The sequence below is a fragment of the Ilyonectria robusta genome (genome assembly GCF_021365365.1).
Source record: "Ilyonectria robusta strain PMI_751 chromosome Unknown BGZ61scaffold_1, whole genome shotgun sequence".
Taxonomy (NCBI): Eukaryota; Fungi; Ascomycota; class Sordariomycetes; order Hypocreales; family Nectriaceae; genus Ilyonectria; species Ilyonectria robusta.
The window spans coordinates 1631123-1656439 of NW_025764435.1; the positions used below are offsets into that span (position 1 = coordinate 1631123).

At 55.7% G+C, this 25317-nt stretch overlaps 10 protein-coding genes across 10 annotated transcripts; 5 read left to right on the top strand and 5 right to left on the bottom strand.

The window, feature by feature from the left end:
• Positions 1–661: 661 nt before the first annotated feature.
• BGZ61DRAFT_10858 (uncharacterized protein) lies at positions 662–2854 on the bottom strand. The gene has a single exon (XM_046236904.1). It carries the CDS (start codon positions 2729–2731, stop codon positions 1142–1144), a length of 1590 nt encoding a protein of 529 aa, XP_046112005.1. The 5' UTR covers positions 2732–2854; the 3' UTR covers positions 662–1141.
• Positions 2855–4207: 1353 nt separating this feature from the next.
• BGZ61DRAFT_525384 (uncharacterized protein) lies at positions 4208–4907 on the top strand (the record flags this gene model as incomplete). Its single annotated transcript, XM_046252750.1, has 5 exons — positions 4208–4248; positions 4384–4407; positions 4463–4519; positions 4612–4739; positions 4807–4907. The coding sequence occupies 5 exons, from the start codon at positions 4208–4210 to the stop codon at positions 4905–4907; spliced, it is 351 nt and encodes a 116-aa protein (XP_046112006.1).
• Positions 4908–7121: 2214 nt separating this feature from the next.
• Positions 7122–7371, bottom strand: BGZ61DRAFT_437869 (uncharacterized protein). Its single transcript, XM_046244181.1, has one exon. The coding sequence runs from the start codon at positions 7288–7290 to the stop codon at positions 7126–7128; it is 165 nt and encodes a 54-aa protein (XP_046112007.1). The 5' UTR covers positions 7291–7371; the 3' UTR covers positions 7122–7125.
• A 671-nt stretch (positions 7372–8042) lies between these two features.
• Positions 8043–9437, top strand: BGZ61DRAFT_470689 (SWIM zinc finger family protein; the record flags this gene model as incomplete). The annotated part of the gene is made up of 1 exon (XM_046248116.1): positions 8043–9437. The coding sequence occupies one exon, from the start codon at positions 8043–8045 to the stop codon at positions 9435–9437; it is 1395 nt and encodes a 464-aa protein (XP_046112008.1).
• Positions 9438–9734: 297 nt separating this feature from the next.
• On the bottom strand, positions 9735–11459 carry BGZ61DRAFT_337905 (uncharacterized protein; the record flags this gene model as incomplete). Its single annotated transcript, XM_046239080.1, has 1 exon — positions 9735–11459. One exon carries the CDS (start codon positions 11457–11459, stop codon positions 9735–9737), a length of 1725 nt encoding a protein of 574 aa, XP_046112009.1.
• A 344-nt stretch (positions 11460–11803) lies between these two features.
• On the bottom strand, positions 11804–12741 carry BGZ61DRAFT_437873 (uncharacterized protein). The gene has a single exon (XM_046244182.1). It carries the CDS (start codon positions 12523–12525, stop codon positions 12271–12273), a length of 255 nt encoding a protein of 84 aa, XP_046112010.1. The 5' UTR covers positions 12526–12741; the 3' UTR covers positions 11804–12270.
• Positions 12742–15042: 2301 nt separating this feature from the next.
• Positions 15043–15970, top strand: BGZ61DRAFT_10962 (uncharacterized protein). The gene is made up of 2 exons (XM_046236921.1): positions 15043–15791; positions 15850–15970. The coding sequence occupies exon 1, from the start codon at positions 15087–15089 to the stop codon at positions 15567–15569; it is 483 nt and encodes a 160-aa protein (XP_046112011.1). The 5' UTR covers positions 15043–15086; the 3' UTR covers positions 15570–15791; positions 15850–15970.
• An 820-nt stretch (positions 15971–16790) lies between these two features.
• BGZ61DRAFT_338234 (uncharacterized protein) lies at positions 16791–19303 on the top strand (the record flags this gene model as incomplete). The annotated part of the gene is made up of 6 exons (XM_046239111.1): positions 16791–17016; positions 17103–17782; positions 17860–18729; positions 18843–18885; positions 18966–19121; positions 19200–19303. 6 exons carry the CDS (start codon positions 16791–16793, stop codon positions 19301–19303), a joined length of 2079 nt encoding a protein of 692 aa, XP_046112012.1.
• A 1599-nt stretch (positions 19304–20902) lies between these two features.
• On the bottom strand, positions 20903–22096 carry BGZ61DRAFT_511865 (uncharacterized protein). The gene is made up of 2 exons (XM_046252137.1): positions 22074–22096; positions 20903–22017 (listed from the first exon to the last, which is right to left on the bottom strand). The coding sequence occupies exon 2, from the start codon at positions 21647–21649 to the stop codon at positions 21344–21346; it is 306 nt and encodes a 101-aa protein (XP_046112013.1). The 5' UTR covers positions 21650–22017; positions 22074–22096; the 3' UTR covers positions 20903–21343.
• BGZ61DRAFT_437884 (uncharacterized protein) lies at positions 21877–23843 on the top strand. The gene is made up of 6 exons (XM_046244183.1): positions 21877–21900; positions 22054–22341; positions 22401–22631; positions 22688–22755; positions 22819–22988; positions 23060–23843. Exons 2-6 carry the CDS (start codon positions 22095–22097, stop codon positions 23502–23504), a joined length of 1161 nt encoding a protein of 386 aa, XP_046112014.1. The 5' UTR covers positions 21877–21900; positions 22054–22094; the 3' UTR covers positions 23505–23843.
• Positions 23844–25317: the final 1474 nt, after the last annotated feature.

The window sequence follows — 25317 nt, forward strand, 5'->3', positions numbered from 1 at the left end:
GCTTTCAAAACAGCTAGCAAGGGTGCTGAGGAGCTGAGGAGCTGGGTCCGTAGCTGGAGTGCGGCGCCGCGGACGTGAAGCTGCGAGAGGAATACAAAGGCGGACGACAAAAGAGAGGAAGAAGATCGAGGTGGAAAGGAGGGGTCGAGGTAAGCTGTCCTTTGCACGTCTCAATTGGAGATGATGACCTCAGAACGAAGGGAATCGTACAACGGTGTCCTTTAGAGATCCCGTGATGATGCACCTCTACGAGCCCACTTTTCGGCTGCCCTAGGACGCTGGTACCGGATTGGCCGCAGTGACTTGGAGTAGGGCGTGGCCAATGCGCGGAGAGAGGTACCACCCTGGCGAATGGTACCTGCCCCTGCATCCCGCAGGGCTCCCAGGGTGGCCAGCCAAGACACCAGAAGCTTTTTTGCCGGCCTACGATCGCGGTGGCGTTGCAGCGTCACAGCGTCACAGGCGGCGGGAGCATTTACCTTCCCCAACGCTGCTAGTCCGTTTTGCGGAAGACGGAGGGGACAAGTTGTCTCAAAGACATGCCACGCCGTGTCGACCGGGCCAACCGAGGGACTGTCCAGATGGTTGTCAAGCGGCGCATTCCAATCTGTGGCCGCCTTGTTTACGCCTTCACTCGCTCGCAACATTTTGGGTTACCATCCTTGGCAGTAGCCTCGGCTTCCCGAGGGCAATGCATTTAATTAAGTAGGTTACTCCACCCCCTCTTCGATTGACTGCGACAGGGGTGGCGCGGCTGGCTCTGGCTGTGCATGCAGTTGTGGTAAAATAAAACAAAATAAATCGTGGAAACTATAGGATGTGTTGGACAATACTAGGAAGCTTCCAAATACGCGGTGCATAGCCTACTACGTAGTAGTCTTAGAGAGCAGGGCATGGCATCCTGGTCCGATTGAAATTGGGGAGGATAGATATGGTCCCATCAAGGCCAGAATACGAGAGGGAGGAGGCTGAGACGGACGGACCCGGATAGGGACTCAAAGATGATCTAAGTGCTTCCTCTCTGCTACAACATGTTGTGTCTCTAGAAAAGCTCATATAGTCCTGCAAGGTCATACAGTAGGCGGTCAAGCCTCTGGAGGATTTGCTGAGCTCTTGACGTCTTAGACACGGCATTCTCCTGTCATCCTGCATTGCACGCGCCACCATCACTCAAAATCCTCAACCCGCCTGTGTCATCGTACTCGACCCTCTCTTCATCCACGGCCCTCAACATCTCTTCCCGCAGCACGGTGCGCTCCCCGGTGACGGGATCCCACTCCCAGCCCTCGCGCATCCACATCCAGCGCAGGTACGCGCGAAGCTCCTTGTCGGCGGGCATGACCCTCATCCATTCGGGTTGGAACTCGGGCTCCCGGCCTTTGCCGTTCCAGTCCTCTGCACGGCCGAGAAGCTTGTCGCGGCAGAAGATGCGCCAGCTGTCGATTGCGTATTTGCCCTTGGTGAGGTGGCCAATCTCCCACGCCTCAAGGTCCTCCACGTCTCCCTCTAGAGCAGATGGGCTTGGCTTAACCGCCAAGCTACTGCCCAGCGCGTTTGACAGCGGATCAACATCTCGACGGTGGTAGTTTTTCACCTTGTACCTCACATCAGCCCTTGGTGGGTCTTCTAGAAACCCTCGCGCATACTTTTGCATAAAGGCAACGCGAACCACAGATAGTCCAAGATGGCGGATCATGTCAATGAGTTCTTCTGCGTTGGCGGAATCTGCCACGTGTTCGGGGGACGGAAATCGTTCCTTGACCTTGTAGAACATGGGTATTGCCAGCTTCCCGTTTGTTTTAATGAGAAATGTGACAGCAATTAGTAACCAAAATGGATCCTCGGCAAACTCCTCCTGAATAATGCCAAACTTTGGCGATGTGAGGGGGGCAAAGGGGACCGTAGCGACAGTGCCTGCAGGCGGTCTCTTTTTGGCTGGGGACTTCTTCTTCTCTGCCGTTGCCGTTGATGAAAAGTACGGGGAGACGGTGCTCATCCGCTTCACACTAATACCTGCTGCATCAGGAAGACACAAAGTCTCTATAATGGCGCCTTGGCTGTGGTTCTGACCATGACGCACTTCTGCATGGGCTTTGACATCAAGAGTGGCGGCACTCGCTCGCTCCGACAACACTGAGAATCTGTGGCGGCCGCAGGTTTGTGACGCAAATGGGATAGAGGATGAAGGCGCCGTCGAGTGCAATTGAGTTGCGCTGCTCCGCTTCCGGCTTTGACTCGGGCATAGTTCTTGAGATTGATCCAGCCAGTAATGGGACGCCGTTACCCGTCCCTTTGACTTCGTAGGTGGCTGGGACAGGGTGGGAAAGTCCACATTACTCTCTGCGACTGGAGCGGAGGATAGCAATGAGAGGTGAAGTTCTGCATCTTGTTCCAAGGCTTTTGCCTGAGCAATGAGTCGATCTGTTTGCTCCCAGGGTTCATCGACAGAAGCGGAGGCATCGATGCCGTTGAAGATTTCCCACACATATGTAAGCACGTCTTGTCCGTCTAGGCTTTGGTCGTCGGTGCCCCGGCGCCGTCGGAGTGACTCGGCGCACTCGATAAGGTAGTCCTCCGCCCCGGCCGCTAGGCTCTGTCGGAGAAGACATTCGGTTTCCGTTGGTGCCCCGAGTGACTCGATGACGTCGGCGAGAAAATCTCGGCTGTCTTGCCATACATCGAACACGGAGAGGATCTTATGGCCGAAACGAGACCCGCCGTAGTTACTCATCTCGGCTGCTGCCCTTGGCTGTGCGATGAGAGGCGAAGTGCGTGAGTCAACAAGGGGGAAGCCGGCATCGCAGCGAGAACAGCGATTCTCACGGGAGCCAGCTTTGCGACAAGCTGATGGCTGTTGGTGGAACTGGCCGGTTGGTGACAGTAAAGCGGAGGTGAAAAAGATGTGAATTCCGAGGATTAAGCACGCGATGCAGAATCAGACCACGATGGAAATATAAGTGTATGCCGTAGGATGGATTTAGTAGAGCATTCTGAGCTCAGTGTTGCTTTCAATGTTGCCTAGCCCAGCGGCCATTCTTGTTGTACAATTGGTGGTGAGATGGATCTGAGGACTGGTTGGCCCAGCCACACGCTGCAATCGATTCGCTGGACTCATGCGTGGCGAAGGCGAGAATTGACCGAGAGGCCGGCGAATTAAAGGACCTGTTGGGCGTGCATACATTTTCGCAAGTCTGCAGGACACGAGCACACACAGACAGGCAACATGACTAGGCCAAGCTGGTTTGTAGCCCCTAGGATACAGCAGATCTAGATCTAGGGGCTAATGCCGTGGTTCCGTGAAAAGCGAAAACCCCCCGACTGCGGCAAGATGCAAGCGATTGCCACACGAGGCTAGCGACTCACTTGATCACAGACTACCTACGTAAGTTACAGTAGCACCACCCGTAGTACAATTTGTAAAGCCCACGTCGTAGTGCGCCATTGGGGTGGTGTTGGCTGGCGGAGAGGCGGCGCCAACTCGGTCGGCGATGGAGCCGGGCTGCACACACGTGTCCTGCAAGCTCAGCTGTGAGGGGCCTGATTGTCGGCAATGAAAGTGCCGCCAGATGGATCCCCGCGGCGACGGCGCACGGCGGTGGCTCACGGGATACCTCACCTCCCTGCCGAATCCGCACGCAGCTGCATGTACTCTGCTGGTACCTGCCGTCACAGCGCCTGTCCGCCCTGGTTCTTGGCCAGTGCCTCTGCGCAACAGGCAGGTCACTGGGCACCTGGTCTGGTCGCGTGATGCGCACCGCTAGAAGTCACGTCCCTCCGAGTTGCGAGCAAAATCCAGCGTCTACACGAAATGACAATTCCATCAATCCATCTCCTTTCGCATCATCTCGTCTCGTTCAATCGCCACCCTTATCTTTTCACCGAGCGCGAAACCCATCTCTCCGGAACGCGAACCTAAGGCATCCCCGGTGACGCCGGCACTCCAGAGCCGCTTTTTCCACCATCGTCCAATCACGCCAACGTCCCAGTTCGGCTAGCCACCCTTTTCTTCGTCCTAGGATCCTGGGGGCCTGGTCGAACCACGTCCAAGGTCACGTGCAAACATCGAGCGCCCCGACTCGTTCCTTCGCCAGTCTTCGCCTCGTCCGCCTCCGCTCCCGCACTCATCCCATCCTTCGCCATCTCTCCACTGCGACCTCCCCCCCCTTCCCTACCGAATCCGATCATCGTCATCAGCATCATCCAAGAGATGAGTAGTCGCGGCGGTAAATTAGCCCCCGAAGTCAATCGGTAAGTCTTCTCGCGACAAGGCGCGCGTTATCCGTCGGCATAGCGCCCCACGCCACATTCGCCCATGGACACGCAGCTTTGCAGCCCCGGGACCTCAAATCCCAGTATCAGAACCTCACTGACCTCTCTCTATAGAGCTCTGTTCGTCAAGAACTTGAGGTATGCCCTGGACGACATCGAATTCACCGTCTTCGACTAACCGTTGCCGATTTAGCTACAACGTCACTCCAGAGGAGTTGTTCGACCTCTTTGGAAAATTCGGCCCAATTCGGTATGGCTCCATCCAACACCACAGCGACCACAGCGACCACAGCCTCGTCGAGTCGACCCCGTCCACGACAGTATACTGACAATTCTCTACAGCCAGGTCCGTCAGGGCATTGCGAATAACACCAAAGGCACGGCCTTCGTTGTCTATGAAGACGTAATGGATGCCAAGCAAGCTTGCGACAAGCTCAACGGTTTCAACTTCCAGAACCGTTATTTAGTCGGTTCGTAATTCCCTTCTCGTTTGCACGTTTCGCTCGACCCAACTCCCCGCTAACAAAAACACCACAGTTCTATACCATCAGCCCGACAAGATGGCCAAGTCAAAAGAGGACCTCGAGGCTCGCCGGGAGTCTTTAGCTCAGCTCAAGAGACAGCACGGTATCGATTGACAATCCGACCGGCCTGTGGGTAGCCTGCCTAGGAAGATTCCTTCTTCATCTGCAGGCCGGTCTTCGTCTTCTTCCAAATCTGCCTCGCCCGATCAGAAGACGATCCTCCGAAACGGCAGATTGCCGAGCAACGTAACCACCAAGGGGCGCGTCAGCAACCGAGCCGTTCGATTCGAGGACGGGATGCGTCCCACCCTACAGACATGTGCATGATGTATCCTGTATTCTATTTTTTTGGGGGACCCCACGGTCAGGAACTGCGCACGTCAACTTTTGGTGGTTTGGCTCGGATTCGCCTGACACACAAACCTCGCTCCTTTAACGGCTCTGGGAATGGTGCACTGGGAAATTAAAGGTTGATTCAGCAAGTGGCGATACGACCAGTCACGACAAGCTGCTTTGGGGACCTGGCCTGGGATAATAGGCCTGATGAAGTCTTTTGCCTGCGGATAGCTTTTTTCGTTTGAAAGCCCTGGCCGTGAGACAAGACTCTTTTCTTTTAACCGTCACAATCTGCTTGATGGTTCTGAGACTATACAGAGTTGTGACGTAAAGGCCTCGTGTTCTGTGTTTTCTTCTTCTCTCATTGTTGTTTATGTAACTCAAATGTTGACCGCCATGGCCAACGCACACGAAACAAGGAGCCAACCTGTTCAATCTAATTTTGATGCTCTTACCAAACACGGTATTATAAAACCCACTAGCGATTTCGACCAGAATGTGAATGTTTGCTATGACGGGGGTGACGAGCATCTGCAGAGGTGTACATGAAATAACGGTCAATCCCCGTAGTGACATTGTTCTAAGCCTAGATGTTGTGTATATTGCAAACATGAAGCTTACCATATCTTGAGCCATGGGGGGCCTCCGTGGAGAGAATCTTCTCTTAGCTGAACCATGCTTGGTTTAAACTCGCGGGTGCAAGATAACGAAGGCCTGTTTTCTCCTGGAACGTAGATCCCAAATCAGCCTCACCTTGAGCCTTAGACTATCTATGTACACTTGTATGCGGAAACGTAAGTCGTGTGGCAATTCAACGCTACGTCACTGTAAACTTTTTGAAGGTCACTCACGGAAGTTCCAACACCTCACATGCGCCTCGAAAGTCCTGTCTGGAGACTGGAAGAGTTGTAGTAGCTTTAGGCATCTGTCTGGATGAGTCACATTGGAGTCAATGAGTAGCATCTATGATGTCTTCGAAGACGGGTTGGCCGGAGCCATGTTACTGAAGAGTAGCCTGTTTGCTCACATGTAGACCCGGTGGTTTGGTTTATGGCCTACTCCGCTACTGAGAGAGCAAGTGTGCATGAATGTATATGTATGTGTGCATATGTATATTTGTAGGTGTGTGATTTGTGTGTGTGTGTGGAGAATTGATCTTGCGTTGTCTTGTTGAAGCGGTGGCAAGTCTGCAAGTTTACGGTTGATGTCCCCGGAGGAGGCCGAGCTCTGGGTTCTAAATCTGGACACATGAGAAGACAGTCAACTTACCTGGCATAGCCTCATCGGTGTGGTCCATGATGATCCTTATAGGGAACTGCATGTTTGGGCCCCCAACATGAGAGATGCTCTCGTCGACGCTGGTCACTTGATTTGGTCGACATGCGGAGGAGGACAGGTGAGAGGGGAAGTGGGAAGCGGAGGTGGGAAGCGGAGGTGGGAAGCGGTACTTCCCTCCCAAGCCACGGCCGGAGGGGTGTGCAGCTCAGCGAGCAACCCAAGTGCCGCCTGTGTCTGTCGTGGCGTCGAGAATACCAAAGGACCAAAGGACCAAGTGGACATGGCCGCGATGGCCGACCAAAGTCTGCCCGGCAGCTTTGAAGCTGGGTGCGAGAATGCCTCGCTGGGGCCGCCGAAACGGGCCGCACCTGGAATCCTCTTTCGGCGCGGTCGCAGCAGAGGCAACCCCCCGCAGTTGCAGTCGGGCAGGGCAACGTAGCGAAGGTGGGAAGAATAAAACTAAACGGGAATTTCCCGTCCCATCAGAGCGAACGACGGACGAGGCTGGTCGCAGTTGCGGCCACGCTGCGGCGGCTGTGAGTGGCTGGGCGAGCCGCCGAAGGATGGGGTGTAGGCGATGAAGATGAGATGATGATGCTGGCTGAGCAGCCCCCAGGCCGTCAACGGCAGCGGGCCTTGGGGGGTGTGTGGCTGAGTCCCGGTGCTGAACCAACTGAGCCAACTGAACCAACCAACTGAACTTGTAACTGGCATCCATCTATCGCGTCTTCTGGCCTTGGAAACCCAGACGAAAGAAAGAAGAAAGCCTGTGAGAAACATCTTTTTTCGAATTGGCCACCATCGAGGCCGCAGGATACTGCCCCCCAAATACCCACCGGATTGTCCACCTCTGACCATCTTGGTAGCCATGGTATTCCGGCATTCTGGCAGTCTGCCTGGCCTGCTCGGCTCCCACCGCGAAGCACGCACGTCCCTAGCAGGCTGTTGGTGATGTTACAGCTGGTCAGCCTCGTGCACCAACTCTCGATTAATCTACAAGAATCAACGGCTGCAGAGGCAATGCAGCCTATTCCCACCCGCCATCCGCATGCGGTCTGTACGCCGTCTACATGCCGTTAATACCGGTAGATATGGTCCGTCTGGGCCCATGCCAATGCCGATGCCCATGCAACCAGGAGACGGGCTCCATCCGCCCCCAGCTTCCGCCCGCACAGCCACAGCCTAGAAGCCTTTCTCAAACCTGCCATATCGTCATATTTCCATACTCCCATACTCCCGTACTCCCATATTCAGCCGCGTCTGCTCTCGTCGACCCAACTCCCCGCCCGCATCGTGACCCCAAACCAAATCGTCGTTGCTTCTGCTTTTTTCTTTTGCTCTGCCATGATCGCCTGCTACCCATGTCCCTATTCCCACCACACCCCCCATGTGGTCCCGTGTCCCGCGTACCGGCTCTGACCTCATGCCCCATCACCAACCATCGCCGGCCGCATGTGCGGTCCTTCTCTACACACTACACACTACCTACAGCCTCCCTATGCCGCTATGATCCATGTCCCCGTGAATCCTCCATGATGCTATAAAGTCCATGGCAAGCCCACCATGTTGCTCATGATCCATCCCGTTCAGCCTCTCTCACACCTTTACTTCCTGGCTGAGCTTCTTCAGTCCTTCATGTCTCCACCTGTGTCCCGGTTCAGCAAGTTAACCCTCGAGAGCATGCCTCCAGAAACTCGATCGAGGACTCGGGCTGAGAGTCGAGCCGAGGAGTCGAGGCAGAACCTCGAGGAAGAGTCGAGCTCCGAATCGGAGATGGATTCAGATATCTCTGACTTCGAAGATGAACCCCCCACCGTGGTCCGCTCTCCCACAACGAAGCTGTCTTATAGCATCCATAACCTCCCCGAATCCACGCAGAACGCCGTCCGCGATGCCTTCACCGAACCCCCCAGAATCGCCCTCCAGAAGTGCCGCCGCATCGACGACACCTACGCCTTCCAGATGACGGAACTCGTCACCCGCTCCATCCGCATCCGAGCTCCCGAACATGGCAGCTCACAGCTGAGCTGCTCATGCGGCCACGACGAGGAGCCTTGCGAACACCTCCTGTGGCTGCTTGATCAAGTGGTCAAGCAGACCGTCTACGACCAAGACGTCTCTAAGCCCCTAGAAATGACAAAGGGCGGATACCCCAGGGAAATGGGAGACCCTTTCCAGAACATCGCCAACCACCACCTAGATCTCCTTGCAGATGGAATCCACTGCCAGGTCGTCACACCCGACTCGGAGTACGACAACGAGCTCGACCCGTACCGCGCCCAAGAAGCCCGCGAGCTCCTCTCCTCAGTACATGGCGTGTCTCCAGAGGACTACCGCCCAGACATCTTCACTCGTCCCTCGGCCGGGAAGAAGATCTTCAAGCGCCGGGACCTGGACCGCACCATCTTCCGGATGCTCCTCGACGACCACCATTTCTTCCACTACTTCCACTCCCTCTCCCGTCCCACGGATCCCATCAACGACCCCTTCCGCAAGCTCTCCCAGCGCGTCAACCACGTCCTCCGCGACCTCGACGCCTACGCCGCCTCCCCGGACCCGGACCCGTCCCAGGAAACCCCCCGCGACATCAACTGGGCCGCCACCCACATCACCGGCGCCGTCCGCCTCATCAGGCACGAGCTGTACACGCGCGACCGGCCACTGGAACCAGTCGAGGCCATCTCCGCTGCCCGCAGCCTCGTCAACATCCTCGATGCTGTCGTCTCGCGCAACCGCGACGCCCACGCCGGCACCTCGCGCCGCGATCGCAACTTGTACCTGCGCCTCATCGGCGATCGCGACGAGGACTTCGTCCTGGGCGTTTTGAACCTGCTCCCCGAGGCCGCAAGCCAGTTCCTAAATAATCTCGAGTCCATCCTCGACCAAATCGGAGTGCATGGAGCGCCGGCGGCCTACGCGGCCCGGTTTCGCGCTCTCCTTGACAGGCTGAGGACGTCGGGCACGGGATCCGGGCTGAAGCGGTCCGTTCAGGGCCAAGGGACGGATCGCAAATCCAAGAGGATGAAGTGAGACGTGAATTGCGTTACTGAAGTGGATTTCTTCATGTTGGGCGTGGCGGAAAGGCACGGGAATACAACCAAAATGGCCATTTGATATCCTTGGGATTTAAGGCGAATGCTCTCTTTTAGATAACTCACACCAGACCATGTCGCCAGACTAGATTATAGAGACCGGGCTTCTGTCATGAGATAGAGAATACTCCTTGAAACTATCGTGCTGTACTCTATTCCGGTCGTTCTAGGATCTCTAATCTGGTCGTGTTTCCATGTTGTCTTTGACAACCAATAGTCAGAGCAACGGAGCCGCTTAAGCATCGATGCCACCCTCATCTCGGAATGCCTCCAGATCAGCTAAAACTTCCTTTAGCGTCGGCCGGTCATAGTAATTCTCCTTCCAGTCCCCCCGCTTCATACCCTCCATCCTCTCCTTCAACCACCGCTCTGATTCCTCAACCTCCCTCGACCACCAATCCCGGGCAGTCTTCTGAACGTTCTCCGCCGTGGAAAGACCTCGATTCTCGTTTCCCCGTAGCACAAGCCGATTTCTCTCACGCACAATCAGCTTGCTCATCCCATCTTGTCTTCCTCGGGTACATCGATCAATGAGGCCCCGGATGGGCTCCGGGGTTCTGGTGTATCCCGGAAACTCCACAGCGGGCTCCCATCGGTACGATAGCCAAACGGCGGCTCGCTGGGGAGCACTGTTTCCCTCAAAGATACACCAAAGCACGCGTCCCAACATGTAAACCTCACAGGCTTCTTGCTCGGTCGGGGTAAGGCATTCCCAAGGGACATTGTAGCCCTTTGACGGCCACACGTACCCCTCGCCTTCTCCCATCGCCTCCCAACCAGGGAGCATTTCGGTCAAAATGTTGGCATACTTCTCACTGACTTCCAGTGGAATCTCATCGTCAACAGCAAGCAGTCTCACATATTCTAGGGCGTTCACTTCCGGGGCGGCAAACTCGCACCAGACTCCCCGTTGTTCGAAGTCGACCATGACGGCATTGCGAGAGGATGACAAGACTATGTTGTCAAGTCTCAGGTCCGGGTAGAAAATGGTTGACGTTCTGCGGAGGTGGATCAGTGCCGATGCGAGTTGAAGCGACCACTTTGTCTCATCTGCCAACGAAATCTTGTCGTGTATCCTCAGGAAAGGGATCAAGTCACGAAGGCTGCCGTAGGTATGAAACTCCAGAGTAAACCCGACAACTGCCACCTTGCTTCCAAAGCTACATTTCTTCGTCACCAAGTGGGCTGGCCGAGTGATGATATTGGGGTGGGGCTGAATGGACAAGAGTTGCTTCAGCTCATGATAGAGGTACTTGGTGTAGCTGGTAAGGGCTTTGAAAATCCATGTTCTGCCCTGAATCTGGACAAGGCAGACACTGTCATGCAGCTGTGTGCCATAGGATACCTCACCAATGTCAATGGTTGGAGGCAATTGTATGTCGTTCCCCCAGTTGCTCTCAAGGGACTGCGCAGACAAGAGCTGGCGTTCCAAGTAGTGAGTTGGGGCAACGGAAATGCGGGCCTCAGCAACATTGACGGGAAGATTGTCGAGAACAATTCTGGACCCAAATGGAACGTTGTGGAAGATTTGCGTAGGGTCCCTCAATCGTGACGTCCAATGCTGTAGGATCCGAAGAACGTGACGTGTAATGCCTAAAATGGCGATGCGGGACCCGCTCGTGGTGTGGAATGCAACGTCGACATCAAGAACACCACGAAGCTCTTTTGAGAGCTTGGCGGGCTCGGGGATAAAGACATCCACCCGAATCGGCGAAATGGTTTCGAGAAAGAGCGGCACGGCGTAGAATTGGCTCCCAAAAGCAGTACAGCCGTCGATGCGCCATAGCGGACGTGGCAGAGGCGCGAGGCTGTCAATGCGGTTCTTGGGGTTCAACAACGAATCCTGCCAGCTGGCAGCGGAGTTTCGATCTGGGCAATCTGGAGCAGGGTCGGGAGAAGCCACTGAGAAAGCGGCTGTCGGATGGATGACATCGTGGATGGACTGCTGACTGAGCTCCATGGTTCGGATGGGAAGCACAGCGGAACAATCTAGACCAGAGAAACATATCGTTAGCCCCGACAGCGTTGCAGTACATGGCAGCAAGCACCTGCGGTGTAAAGTCTGCTGACTAGCAGCGTTGGGCAGCTCGAGCCGCGCGGATTAGACGCAAGGGAGTCGGAGCCGGAGCCGGAGGCCGCTTCAGCCAATGTGACCTCAAAGTGACCAATGCGAGGCAATGATAGATCTGGGCCAGCGAATCCAATGTGTAGAGAGCAGAATGCGGCAGGATCAACGTTGGGCGGTTGGAGAGCGAGTTGTCGTGCGACTGTGACGGCGACCGTGAGGATGACACAGTCAAGTTGGGTGGCTAGGTATGCGTTTGGACAGCCCTGCAAGCGGACTGATTCGGCTTTGCTCGCCTGATCACATGATTGGGTCACAACTGTTGGGTCAGGAGCAAAGGTGATTAATCATACTTTGTTCAGCACCATGCCATTGCCATGGGCAGAAGGAACACCCGTCCCAGGTCCCGTCCCGTTGTGGTTCTGATTTGGAGGAGCTTGGTCCGACACGGAGAGAGGCGTCCGCAGCCTGTAGAGACGCCGCTTTGAGGTCCCACCTGTCAGTTGTCCGTCAACAGCCGCCCTCGCACCAGAGGCAAGCCAATCGCTATTCCAAGACCGACGGCAAGTACCCGTTTTTGCCAGTAAGAACGCCGAAGCAGCGAAGCAGCGATGGAAGGGGCTAGCGTGGCCAGAACCAACCGTCCAGCCACAAGAGGCTTCCTCGTCAACCTATTGTAACGCAAGGAAACGTAGCATAATGCATATTAAATCGGCGGCCCGTCTCGATTGCAACGCTGCCTGCAAGAGATGGTGTCTTCATCGCGCGGTTCTGATTGGAGAGGAGACGTCGTGAACAGAAGGGGTTGTCGCCCTAGGACTTGGGTTGCCGAAGCTGTGCTTCCCACCACGAGCACAGGCATCGGCCTGAGACAGCGTATTGCTGTTGATGGCACAGGATAGGAGCAGCCTTTCAGGGCCGGATTTAAAAGGACGAAGACGTCTAAGGGGGCTGGTTTCATGATGAGGTTCCTACCCAGCCCATCTATCGTACAGTAACAGGGGGCTGTCTAAAAGTAGTAACAAAGAGCAAAGTCAAGAGCCAAGAGGGGATATTGTCTCACATGACTCTTCAGGTGACTAGTCGTCTGCTTCAAATAAGTCTTGTGTATGGGGGAAATGCACGGGAGCCTGCTTGGGATCGAGCAAAGTGCAATCACGCTTCCGGTCAACCAGCGCATTTTCTAGACACGTCATGACTGCATGAGTGTCGGGATCGATGATTTGACCTAGCAGACCGAACCAGGAAGTCGATCCTAGAGCAGGACCGTTGGCGGCTCGTAGTAGTTGGTAGCAGTTGGCGGCAATATAATAAGAATCCTTGTTCTGAACGAAATGAGAGACTGGGTTCTGTTGATGAACCTGGCTTCACGGCCGAGAGCAAGATATGAGGGGCCAAATAGTAAGAGGTACATGCACTAATGGCAGAAATATTAATATCGAGGCTCTCTAGAGCTGGGGCATAGGAGTAGTTGTGAGGGGAACAATCAGTGGCCACGCAGAGGAAGGTGACGACCCTCTGATAATGTTTTGCAACACACCGGGACGTCCTGACGACCTGGGCTGGCGGAACATGTATATCATCGAGATGGTACATGGACTCGGCGCGAAGTGACTCGCGCGCCGAGTTGCTGCACATTCACATAGGTCGCAAGATGGGGCCAACATACTAGCGGTCAAGCTCGGGTTGAAAAGCCACATCACCAATGATTCGCATTTGTGGCACGTCAGTCAAGAACTTTGGCCGTATGCCATGCAAAGACAGAGGGATCTCGCCCCCGTTGCCCAAAAAGAAGAGCGGGGATGCTTCCGAGTGGCTTGTTGTCGCGTCCCGCGGTGCACTGTCTCAAACGACGGAAGATTGGTAAACGAGGCCGCCATGTCTCAAGAGAGCGCTGTGGTGCGTCGCACAGGCTCTAACAAGCACAAGGGCCGGGAGCCAACAAGGGACTTGACTCGACGCACGCAAGGTAGTTGGCCAGACCCCCGAGAACGGGCGGCTTGAACGCACGCCAGCTTCTGACATACATGAGAGGTGCCGACGCCAGGTTCGCCTCCAGAGTGGCGGGCAGATCCACGGTGGTTTGCATTTAGCGGGAAGTGACTTGCTTTGGCTAATAGCCTTTTTTTGTGGTCTCCATCTCGTTTAGTGTTCTATCCATAACCCGCTGCTAAATGCGATAGGCTCCTGCTGCTGCTGCCACTGCCGCTGGCCGTGACGTCCCAATTAGGCAATCTAGACTCCGACGGCTCCTTCCTTCCCGTGGTGAGCCGTTGAATAGATGGGCGGGTACGTTCAACGGCCTGCCTTTTGGAATGAACGATGCCTCAGATAACATCGCCGGATGATGTTGAGACTCTAGTGCCGGCTACCTACCCAAGTAGGCTAAGGTAGTGAGCCAGCGACCTTTCCCATCCGAAGGCATCACGCATCGACAGCCACTCGTTCAGCAGCGCACCCCATCCACCGCCCGTTTTGCCAGTGACACTTTACCTGCAGCCACGAGACAAAAAGGCAAGAGTCATCGTCATCAAAGATCCTGTCGGGACCCCGGCGCGTTGTGGTGCGGCCAGCCGAATACGGCAATGCCTAATGCCAAGGGAGGCCGGAACTTTGCAAATGTTGATTCCAGGACCAGCGCACACAAGCATGATGCTGTCCACGATGGCGAGATTTCGCTAGTAAAAGAATCCGCAGAATGGGTTTGGGCCTGTGGATATTATGTTCATCGCCCTCCCCCACCCCTTTCACTCGCCTCCAAAGGGCCCAGAGCAACCAAGATCTGGTCAAAGTAAGGCGAGCATCGGTCCGATGCCCGTCATCGCTCGACAACCGTTGAGGGATATTGGTTCCTGGTCTCACCGGTCCCCGCTTCTGCCTCTTCATCGTACCAACCACAGCTTTGCGTGACGATGGCGCACAGGAGTCTCGTCACATGGCATTGGTGGGAACAAGCATTGCAGCCCTCGTAACCCGGTAGCTGGCCAGAACAGCTCCGTCCCAACCGGTCAGCGCCCACCCGGCCGGTGGCAAGCACCGCCATTCAGCGACTTGTGGGCGTAGGTGCAACGGGGTCTGGGGTCTGGGGTAGCCTGGGAAGGCCGGTCAGCAAGCCTCGTTGCACTTGCACGGGCATGCCTCCTCCAAATGGCGCTCACGATGGTGTTGGAGACGTTGAAGGCTACACCCCGCGCATCTTCTCGCCGCCAGGCCATCCCGACCGAGTCCGCGCTGAGCCACTGACCGGGCTGTCGACGCAAACCCTGTCCGACCGACTTTCTGACGCGCCCTCGGTCTTGTTGTATTCCCTAGAATTGTTTGACGGCATTGCGACCGGCGCAGGTAGCGGATACATGGCGCCTTGCCTGCCCCAACGAAGTCCGCCGCCCAGGCCGAGTCGACTTCGCGCACGACGAAAAGTAAAATGATACCCTACCCACCCCGGGCTGTTCGTGCGACCATTGCGACCATTGCGACCATTGTGACCATTGTGGCCATTGCGGACACTCCCATGTCAATCACATGGCCGATTACATGCACCAACGTCTGTCGTCCTTCCCAAATTCCGTGGAAATGGAACGGCAGATTGGCAAAGCATTCATGATGGATGGGCGAAGCACTGTGGCATGGCAAATCGGCATCCAGGCCCAAAATCGAACCACATCCCACGCTTCCAGCAAGTTCCGGTCTTTGAATACCCGGTCCCAATTCCTACGACCCCTCCCCGCCTCTCTTTGGCCCTGGGCCTGGGCGCTCTCTCCACCTGATCGGAAGCCCAAAAGCAGAGGTACGTCAGGACTGGGCCGTAATAATCAGAGTGTTCCGTCCAAGCACTGCGACCAGAGACGGGCCCCTGTCACGCCCATGGTACCCCTCAGACCGGTCAAAAACAATTCAGCACGGAGTAATGTTGTCTCTCCTCACCGAGTCCACTCTTCTCTCTCACAGACTCGACCATCTTCACCCTTCCCAGCAGCCCGTCGAGCCGCCGCTTCAATCGCTTGACGCCCAGTCACTACGGCCACCACACCGCCAGCCGCCAGCCCACTCAGCCCGCAGCTCGCATCGGCCGTCATCCCTACCTCCATCGCGGCCGCAAGCATATCGGCCTGCTCGACACACCAAGCCTCGCTCCAGAACCGACGCCAGTACCACAGCAGCCGGCGTCAATATCGACAGCAGCACCACCGCCCAGCCAAGCCCGGGCGACGCATCGCATCCCAACAGGTGCGCCGAAAGTTCCTAACGAGCGGCCACAGAGAGCACGCACACCAACGTTCTTCAGCGACACCACCGTCTCCTCCTCGCCTTATTCTCTCACATCAAGTCTGGACGTTGGCTAGTCTGCCCTACTTACTTATCTCGTTGTCGTTGGGCCCCCTCTCCCGCCGACCTCGCCTTTCTCACTGTATCGGTCTTCCCTCAACCGTCTCTCTTAGCTCATCCCATTGCCGAAACTTGGTTATTGTCGACCTGGCGCTCCACTCGCCGCACTACCGTGGTTGAATTTGTCTGTCCCGGTGATGGCTTTCGTGGCACCTTAGCCTACCACCACCCTCCCCCCCCCCCTCCTCTCACCCCGGCGTCGCTCAACCTCGCCCGGTGGCCTTGGGCTTAGCCTGACCGACCTTGACGCTCCTTGTTCCTGCTTGTATACCCTATACTTCGGTCCCCACGTGGTGGTACCTTGACCTTTGTTTCTTGCTGCTGCGCAGCTTTGTTCCACACCCTGTCTCACTGCAGCCATTATGGTAAGAGATTTCCTCTTCCCGGTTGGCGGCAACCTGCATGGGTTATATCATTGATCCCTTCCCATCCGTCCCCTGTGGGCCTTGCCAATCACGCCTCCGTTTTCTCTTCTCGCCGCCCCATCGGAGCTCTCGTGCCCATGACACTCGGTCAAGAGTCTGCTTGACCTCGCCCCCAAGCCCCCTCCTGACACTGCTTCCGACCCGAATGTGCGGTGAATTGATTTTTCTATAGAATTCACATCACCCCTTTAAGCCGAAGCGGCCTCGCCCCCATCCGGGGGTTGAAGATCCGCTACCTTCATCATTATCATTCAACCCACCCACAGAAGTTGGTTACAACTCCTTGCCTATTGATATCCGGCTTCAGCTTGACCACCTTGCCCAATTCTATGGCATTTCTTCTGGTGTTCAAATCCACCAAAACATTCAACAGGACCAGTCCCGTAAGAGACGGAGACTAGATCAACATTTCCCAATGGCCCCGGAGCGCGGATCGTCTTCGTCCCAGGGATCCCTTGAGAAGTTTCCTGCGCCAGTCCCCTACGATCAGCATCAGCATGGCCAGTATGGACCGACATCAAGCTGGACCGAGTCTGGATCGTCTCCCATGCCGTCCCCCGGCTCGCCACTAGCCAAGCGGATGGCGGACTTGAGTTTGCTTCTGTGTCCTTGTTGTGGGTTTGGCCTGAGGCCACTGGACGGTACGCACCTGACCCTTTCTTTTTTCCCCTCATATCTTGTCACGCTTGGAACTATACCGGTGAACATGGCTGACGCCGTTCTCAAGGATACCAGCAGCTTCCTGAAGCGCCACCGGTGGTGCAGGGCCCAGTGAGCCCGTACATGGTAGAGAAACCGCCATCCATGCAAATCCCGGCCTCTGAACCTTACGGATCCGCGAATCTGGACCTGACACAGCAGACAACGTTCCCATACGCTCAAAACGGTCTAACTTCGCCACCTCTCACCGGGTTCCCTCTTATTCCAGATCAACCAACGCTGACGGTTCCATTGATCAATGGCACTAACTCGGTACAGCATCATGGCTTACCAGTCGCCGACTATTACGCCAGCCAAACCCTGAAACCAGACCCAGATCTTCAGAATCAATCCGTTTTGCAACCCGACCCAATAGTGCCTCAAGACCTGTCCGCAATCCAATATGGGTCTGATCTTGGCCTCGTCGTTGGGCAAGAGATGACACAGCAAGCCATGGACACTGCTGCAAACATGTCTCAGTATAGCCTTGTGCCGGCGGGACAAGTTGATGAAGCTCTTTCTCAAGCCGTACCGGTGAATGGCTGGAGTGATGTTTCTTTGTTGGATCAGCACACAAACTTCGACATTCTTTTGCCAAATCAGCGTGGGGGGAAACGCGGACCGTTCAGGGATCTGAATCTCCGTGAACAAACGGCTCAAACCCGGAAGATCGGCTCATGCATTAGATGTAGGATGCAGAGAATCCGCGTAAGTTTCCTGCCATCCTGACCCTGGTGTCTTTGGCTAGATGTTGGTGCCGCTGAGATGCTGACTTGTCGATGTAGTGTGAAAACAATGATGATGAGGAGGGTGGCCCATGCTTGACCTGCAAAAAGGTGTCCAACTCTAGGGCGGGCCGATTCCCGTGTCTAAGATACAAAATCACCGACATCAGATTGTTCAAACCCGGTCAAGTTCCCGGTTTTGAGTGGACACGGAGGTGGAATAATAACATTTCGGATCCGATTCAGAATTGGGCATCGGAGGACCTCAAGACCATTTTTATTTCGGACGGCCTCTCCAATAGGTTCGTTGAGGTTCAAGTTCGTCGCTTCATCCCCCAAGCAGGCGACAAGCTCGAGCGAACGTGGGACTTTAAGGGAATGAAGAAGTCGGTCTCAATTCCGCCCTATGCCCTGGTGAAGCTGGAAGATGTGAAAAAGGCCTACTCCGAGCACATTCAAGAGAGCATGCGTGAGGCCTTTGGAAGCCTGTTGGGCCCTCCTGATAGCCTCTTGTACCAGACGTATGACCGGGCGTGGCGAATATTCCGCGATCCATCGACCCCCATGGAGTGTCTGGATCTAATCGGTCGGACGCTGATGCTCTGGATGTCGATCCGTCTGACGACAAGATCGAGCTTCATCGTTGGGACCGAGACGTTGGGGATGCCCCGAGACATTCTAGATGAGACAAGTCCAAATCACGGCATGATCCCGCTCCCACCAGTGCTCGGGGCGCAGCTGGATCTCGTCTTGATTCACCACATTCAGACAAGACTCCGCAGAGAACTGCTGGACAGGCTTCAAAAGACGATACAAAAGAACAAGCAAAGCACATGGCTGGTGACTTACCTTGTGACTTTTATTCTTTTGCACAACACGGCTCTCATTACTGGACACGACGCCGGCTACGCTAGGAAGCACGGCATGAAGGTGAGGACGCTGGAACTAAATGAAGCCAAAACGAGGGCGAGGGCCACTTTTAATGCGTGCCTTAGCCCACGGTACTTAGGTCATGAGATTGCTAACGCTCCGTGTGCTCGCAGCGACGATTCGCCCGAGAGGACAAGGTTAAAGAGTATCACCTGGGTGAGTGAGACAAGCGCTCCCTTACTGCCCCCATTGGGCAAGCTTGTGGATCAGGATGAGAGGCTAACACATGGCGGCAGGTGCCAACATTCTCCTGGCGCATTTCCACTACTGCAACAAGGGCATCTATCCTTTTTCTGAGGGGTGCAAAGACCAGGACCTGAGAACCCTGGCGGGCTTGGATGAGGAGAAGATCCAGTTCGTCCACGCCACTAGGGCCAACGCTAAGCAGAATAGTAAGTCAAACCTGGTCCCCCCCCCTCTCCAGTACCGAGTCCCTGGGGCAGCGCTAATGTGGCATTTGCGCCATTCAGAGCGAGAGTGGGAGGAACTCCGGGATGGCGCGACCTATGAAGATGACTTTTTTTTCGTAAGCCAGCTGTTTGAGGAGAATTGGCAACCTCGCACGACGCTGTGATTGGGTGGTGGGCAGAATGATGGAAGGGTTCAAACTGAGACTAGAGAAACGCTGCGCAGATGCCGCATGGGAATACCCACAGGGCAACAGATTGGTTGGGAGCCAGTGAGAGCCGTGGAGCCGTGGCAGCGCCAGCCCCGGTCGTGAGACGTACCGGTAGTTCTGGTGAGCTGACGCGAGAAGGACGCGCCCCTTTTTGGTTGGTACCCGGAGGGCCAAAGTATGTACCGGGGGTAGTATGATGATGGACATCAGGTACCTACTGTGGAGGACGGAGGCGGGACAAAACAAAGCACGAGAAAGAGGAGGAGGAGGCGGGAGAGGCCAAGGTGGAGAAGCGGACGAGGACCAGAAGGAAAACTGTCTCCCCCGAGACGAGGAGGACGGCAGACGGCTCCGGCCCATGTCGATGGCCCGCGTCCTCGGACGCACACGGTCAACCGGACGCCGGGACCCGCAGCCAGCCGAAGGCTTGTTGATCCATTACAGGTTGCACATTACACGGCGGCGGTTCGCGGCTGGCTGCCAGCGCATCACAGGTTGCACTTTGATGGTGATTCCGAGAGATTCCGAGAGATTCCGAGAGATTGTGAGAGATTGTGAGCGAGTGTGAGCGAATGTCAGAGCGAATGTCGGAGCGAATGTCAGGGCGAGTGTCAGGGCGAGTGTGAGTGCGTGTGTGCCGTTGGAAAATGAAAGGAAGAAAAAGAAAATAGTATGCCAAAATTGCTCATGCGTACACCCATGTCCATGTCCATGTCCGACCTGCGACGAGGACGAGGCGCCAAGCGCAGTGCTTGCTCGGTGTGGTGTTTTTCATTTTTGTGAATCCGTCCGTGTTTGGTTTGCGCCGACGCCGAATGATATCGGTGCTCGTCTTGTCCGACATGGCTTGCCCGTGATACTATGCTCTGGAAGGCTCTAGTAATATCAGCACGGACGGGATGCGGCTCCAGCGCAGCCAGCCATGCACAGTCAGCCAGCCAACAGCCAACTAGCTAACCAACCTTGACCGAGTAGTGTATATTTGGAGAAAAAAGGAAGCAGCAGAGCGGGCTGTGCGACGGACGGTGTGACGGTGTGACGGGGTGACGGGAGACCGGGAGACGGGAGACTGGCGGCGACGGGAGACGGGTGACGGGCAACGGGAGCTATTCAACAAGTGGTAGCCTGGTGTTGGATTCCCGCATTCCCATGGCGACTAATTACAATACTGTCGTACAACGGGCCGAGTATTGAGTAACTTCGTGCTGCGACTACTGCACCGGCTTCGCGCGCCTGCAGAGACGGACCCTTCTCCCCGGCGCTAGACTCACGCCAGGTCGTGGGTCTTGGGTCTTGGGTCTTGCTTGGGTCGTGGGGAGTCGGAGTCGTTTTGGTGCTCTATGGTGACCCGCCGAGATGGTCAACAGGGTCGTTTTTAGCAGACTAGCACCGCCGTCAGCCCAATAATCCCAAGTGCAAAAGTCAGTCAAGCCAGACGCAAGCCACCTGATTTTGGGCGTTTGGCAGCAGAACGATCGTCAGCGCCCCCCCCCCCCCCCCCCCAAACGCCGCGGTGGAGTGTGTTCGCTCTTTCTTCTGCGCCCTGCTTGGGGGCCTCGGGACTGGATGACGGGGTGATGGTTTCTTTTCCTGGTTTTGTTTTTTGGGTAACCGGACAAGTTGTTGAAACCTTCGGCTCGCCCTGTCCTCCCTGTGGCTTGTTCGATCCATGCGCTCGCACGCCCATCGCCGCGATCGGGTATCACGAGGAAGGAGGAAGGAGGCGGGAGGCGGGAGGCAGGAGGCGGGAGGTAAGAGACATCTCGCAGTGTGCTCCTCCCGCTGGCTGGTCCGACCGGGCTCTGCAGCCATCGTGCCGTTTCGTTTCGTACCTCCGTCTCGTACCTACTTACTTTGCCGGCTTGCTTGCGCGCGTACCTACCTGGTCACGGTATGACCCGTCAGTACTCACCCGTCAAAGTCGGAGGTACCTGCGTCGTCCTGGGATATGTAGGTAGCCCGCCTGGCTTGTGTAAGTGTGTACGAAGCAAGTAGCTATGCGAAAACAGTTCCAATGTGTCCGAGAGAAGAAAAGGGGTTCTCAGCTAGCCGTCCGATGTGTCCCTCGAAGCCGTCCTCAATCTCCCTCCGCACGCGACTATAATAAGGCATCTGGGGATGCTCCTCCTCTCGCCCTTGTTCTCCTGCTCTCCCTCGTACCTTCTCCCACTCTGCTTGTCTCCTCCACTGCTGGTCCTCAGCTCCTTCCTCCTCACTTGCTTCGCTTACAACATCGTTGCCCCTTGCAGCCTGGCTGACAACACCAACCAAGACGCCAACTCCAGCAACCGCGCCTGCCATATCTAGAGCCTGCCTACTTGGTCTGACTTCTATCACAGGCTCTGGCCATTTCTCCCCTCCCCTCCCCTCCTCTCCCCTCCCTCCATCCCTCAACTTTCAACTCTCTCATCAACTGTCAACTCTCAGCTTTCAACTCTTGAACCTCTTTGCTTGCTCAACCGTTCCACAACCACCGCAACCCATTCGCTTGACCTAGACTGTTGCAACAAGACGTCTTTGGTACAATAGCTTTCCGTCCATACTTAACTATTGTGAGTTTTCCCCGTTCTCTCTTTCACCAGGTGTTGGCATGGGTGGTGGTGTCCGCGTTGGCGTTGGCGCTGGCGCTGGCGTTGGCGTTGGTGCATTGCGGCGGAGGTGTGGTGGTCCTGATCCTGGTCAGTGCTGATACGTTGATTCCCCAGAAAAAAGAAGAAAATCGCACCAAAAAACCACTCCCATCAAGATGGCATCTCTAATGGCTGGGCCTGTCATTGGTTCGGGCCCAGGCTTTGAGCTGGGCCGTGCGGCCGCAGCATGTCCGGTTCGCGTGGCACAGGCGCCAGCTGGACTCCCTGACGGGTTCCCACGGGTCCTGGATCTGCCCATGGCGTGGACCGGTGCTCAATTTGTGGATCATGAGTCTGATTACATTCACACGCTCAGCGAGTCTGATCTGCAGGAAGCCGAAAAGGCTCTCACGCACTTCAAAGGTGCGTCTCTGGCGATTCCCCACGATATGGACTAAGGCACCTTTCTAACCTCAAAACAGCCTTAGGCCTGGATGGAGATCTCGTCGCTCGCGACAACTTCCCCCTTCCCACCCTGGGCCCACGACTGGACCAAATTCGCCGAGACGTTCATGAAGGCAAGGGCTTTGGCGTCATCCGTGGCCTTGACCCACAAAAGTACTCGGTCGAGGACCTGACTGTCCTCTATCTTGGCATTCAGTCGTACATTGCCAACCGCCATGGCAGACAGGACAAGAAGGGCAACATGCTGGGTACGACAGCCGGCTCATCCTGCTCTTAGCGTATCACAAAGGCTAACACGGACCAGTGCATATCGTTGCCGACAACTCGTCCGAGCTCAAGGCTGGACACCACCGTCACTCCACCTCCCCCATTGTGAGTACTAGCCACTCCTCTACCCAGCTAGCTCTTGAGTGCACCTGCTGACTTGTACTCTGGACCTTCCACAATGAGGAAGCCGGCGACGTTGTTAGCTGGCTGACGCGAAACACCGCTGCCTCTGGGGGTAAATGCATCATCTCCTCGGCATATACCGTCTACAATGTCCTGGCTGCTAGTCGTCCGGATGTGATCCGCACCTTGGCCAGATCTGACTGGCCCTTTGCTATGTAAGTGCTAGCGACGAGAAACTCTGTTGTCGGCCAAGTATGAAGCCCACTGACACTGACGGCAACGCTAGGCCACGATTCCAGTGCAGACCCGTTCTCTACTACCACCAAGAGCGACTGATGATCAACTTCGGCAGGGTGCCACTCATGGGGAATCCCACCCACCCACGCTCCAAAGATCTCCCCGCCGTGACGACCCGCCAGACGGAGGCCTTGGATGCTGTTGAGGCCATTGCCAAGGCTGCGCAGCTGGAAATCTCCACACGTGCCGGCGATATGCACTTCATCAACAATCTCGCCATCCTTCACCGACGAGAGGGGTTTGTCAACGGGGAGGCACCCCAGGAGCGCCGACACCTAGTCCGCATGAGGCTTCGCGATGATGAGCTTGGCTGGAACCTTCCCGCAGATCTGAGACAAGAGTGGTCGGCCGCGTTCGAAGAAGCCGGGCCCCAAGTCTGGCACATCGAGCCCATGCCGGAGGGCTTCTTCCCGTTGCGCTCTCACGCGAATTGAGCAAGTCGAGCAAAGAGACAACATCAACGATGCGGCAGACGCATGTCCGGAAACTTTCTATTATTGGTACGTTCATTAGGAGATCGGCTAAGGCATGGGGGTGCATCAGAGATAGGTCGAGGGGTGGCGTCGGGGGTATTGAATTTGCTCGAAAAGGTCGACTTGCATGAAACACGGTATTCAATGCATTCTGGCATCAAGTCTGTTTAATCCGGTGTCCTGGTCACGAAAAGCAACAAGGATCGCTGGTCTTGGTCGACCCTGGTGTTGGGCTGTTTTTGGGGGTTTGACCTAGAACCGGGGGTTGGGGCGGGGAAACAGACTGAAGGCCGGTGACTAATAGAATTGGGTGTTATGGCGGAGGCGTAATAGGAAGAATACAGGGATTTCATTCATTCCGGCTTATGATACTGGATACCCGAGAGAAGTGATGTGACGATTCGCGGCTTAGATCTAGTCCCTGCATCTTTTGCTGGGTTGGGGGTGTTTGGACTCGTAGCGCGTGGATCTAAAGCACCAGGCATGGGGCAGAACGGGTCAGCATGGGACAGAACGCCGTGCCTAGAATGGGCCATGGCAGGTTCTTTGCCGGTTATGGAATGGCAGGGTTCTTGGGCGTGGAAACTAGGCAGAGAGGAGACGGCGAGCGAAGATCGTCGTCAATATGACGAAACTGTGAGAGATGCCAAGAAGGATGAGAATCGAAGACATGGGCGTATCGTGGAGGCTGACGGTAGCGCATGCAAATGCAGGCGGGGTGGGGCGGGCTGCAGATGGCTCCAGGCGCCCAGACCGATTGAGCCAGAGGGGCGGGAATCGGCGATGACTCTATGTGGGTCGATGCGAGAGAGACAGAAACAAAGAGAGAGAGTTGGTTGGAACAGGAGAAGAGAAGCGGGATGAGGCGGGGCAGCGAGTGAACAATGTGTAACAAGGATGGGAGACGACGGGGGAGTATTCGGGGACTTTGGATAAAGGGTTGCTTCTGGAAAGTGACTTGGATGGAAGACCCATCTCCTAGTTCAATAAGCGGGTTTCTGTTGAGCGACAGACAGGGTTCAGGATCCATCTTCGGAGACAGTTTACTCGACCGGGGCAGCGCGACGAGGTTGCGGCGAGGTCTGGTGTGTATGTATGGAACGAAGGGTGGCCTGGCGTGGTTTGCTTTTGCTCGGTCTTGCAATGCCGTGCATTGCTTTGGCTGGCCTTGCGCTTGACTTAGCCTCAAACTTGGTTGATTTGATTTGCTTCGCTTCGGTTTACTCCGTTCCTTCAAACGGCACTTGGGGTCGCTTCACTCTACCTCAATTCAAGTTTCTTTTTTGGGTATTTGCTTTGTGAAGCCGTTGCATCCCTTCCTCATCAGAGCATACGTTACGACGGATCAGCAAGATGCAGGCAAGTTCAATGGCGGTGAAGAAGCTGGGGCGGTCGACAGGCAGATGCGAGCTGGAAATTAACAAAGGGAGCAAGGGAGAGGCAGCACAAGTATTATTGGCCATGGATAGGTAGTTGCTAAAAAAAACCAAAAAAAACCAAAAAACAAGTACGAGTCAACGACGAGAAGAAGATGTCATGGACCTGCCAGCCATGAAGACCCCGTGACCAGCTCCAGCGGCCCGCGACCGTTGGTGACGAACCGTGGGCCGTGGCTGTTGGCAAAGCAAACGGGATGAACGGGTGAGGGTCACATTTTGCATGAGCCATGCAGTGCAGATGCGGTGCGGTACGGTGCGGTACGGCGCGGATGCAGTGCGGGTGGCATCGATTGCGATTGCGATTGCGATGACGATGAGACAGATGAGATGAGATG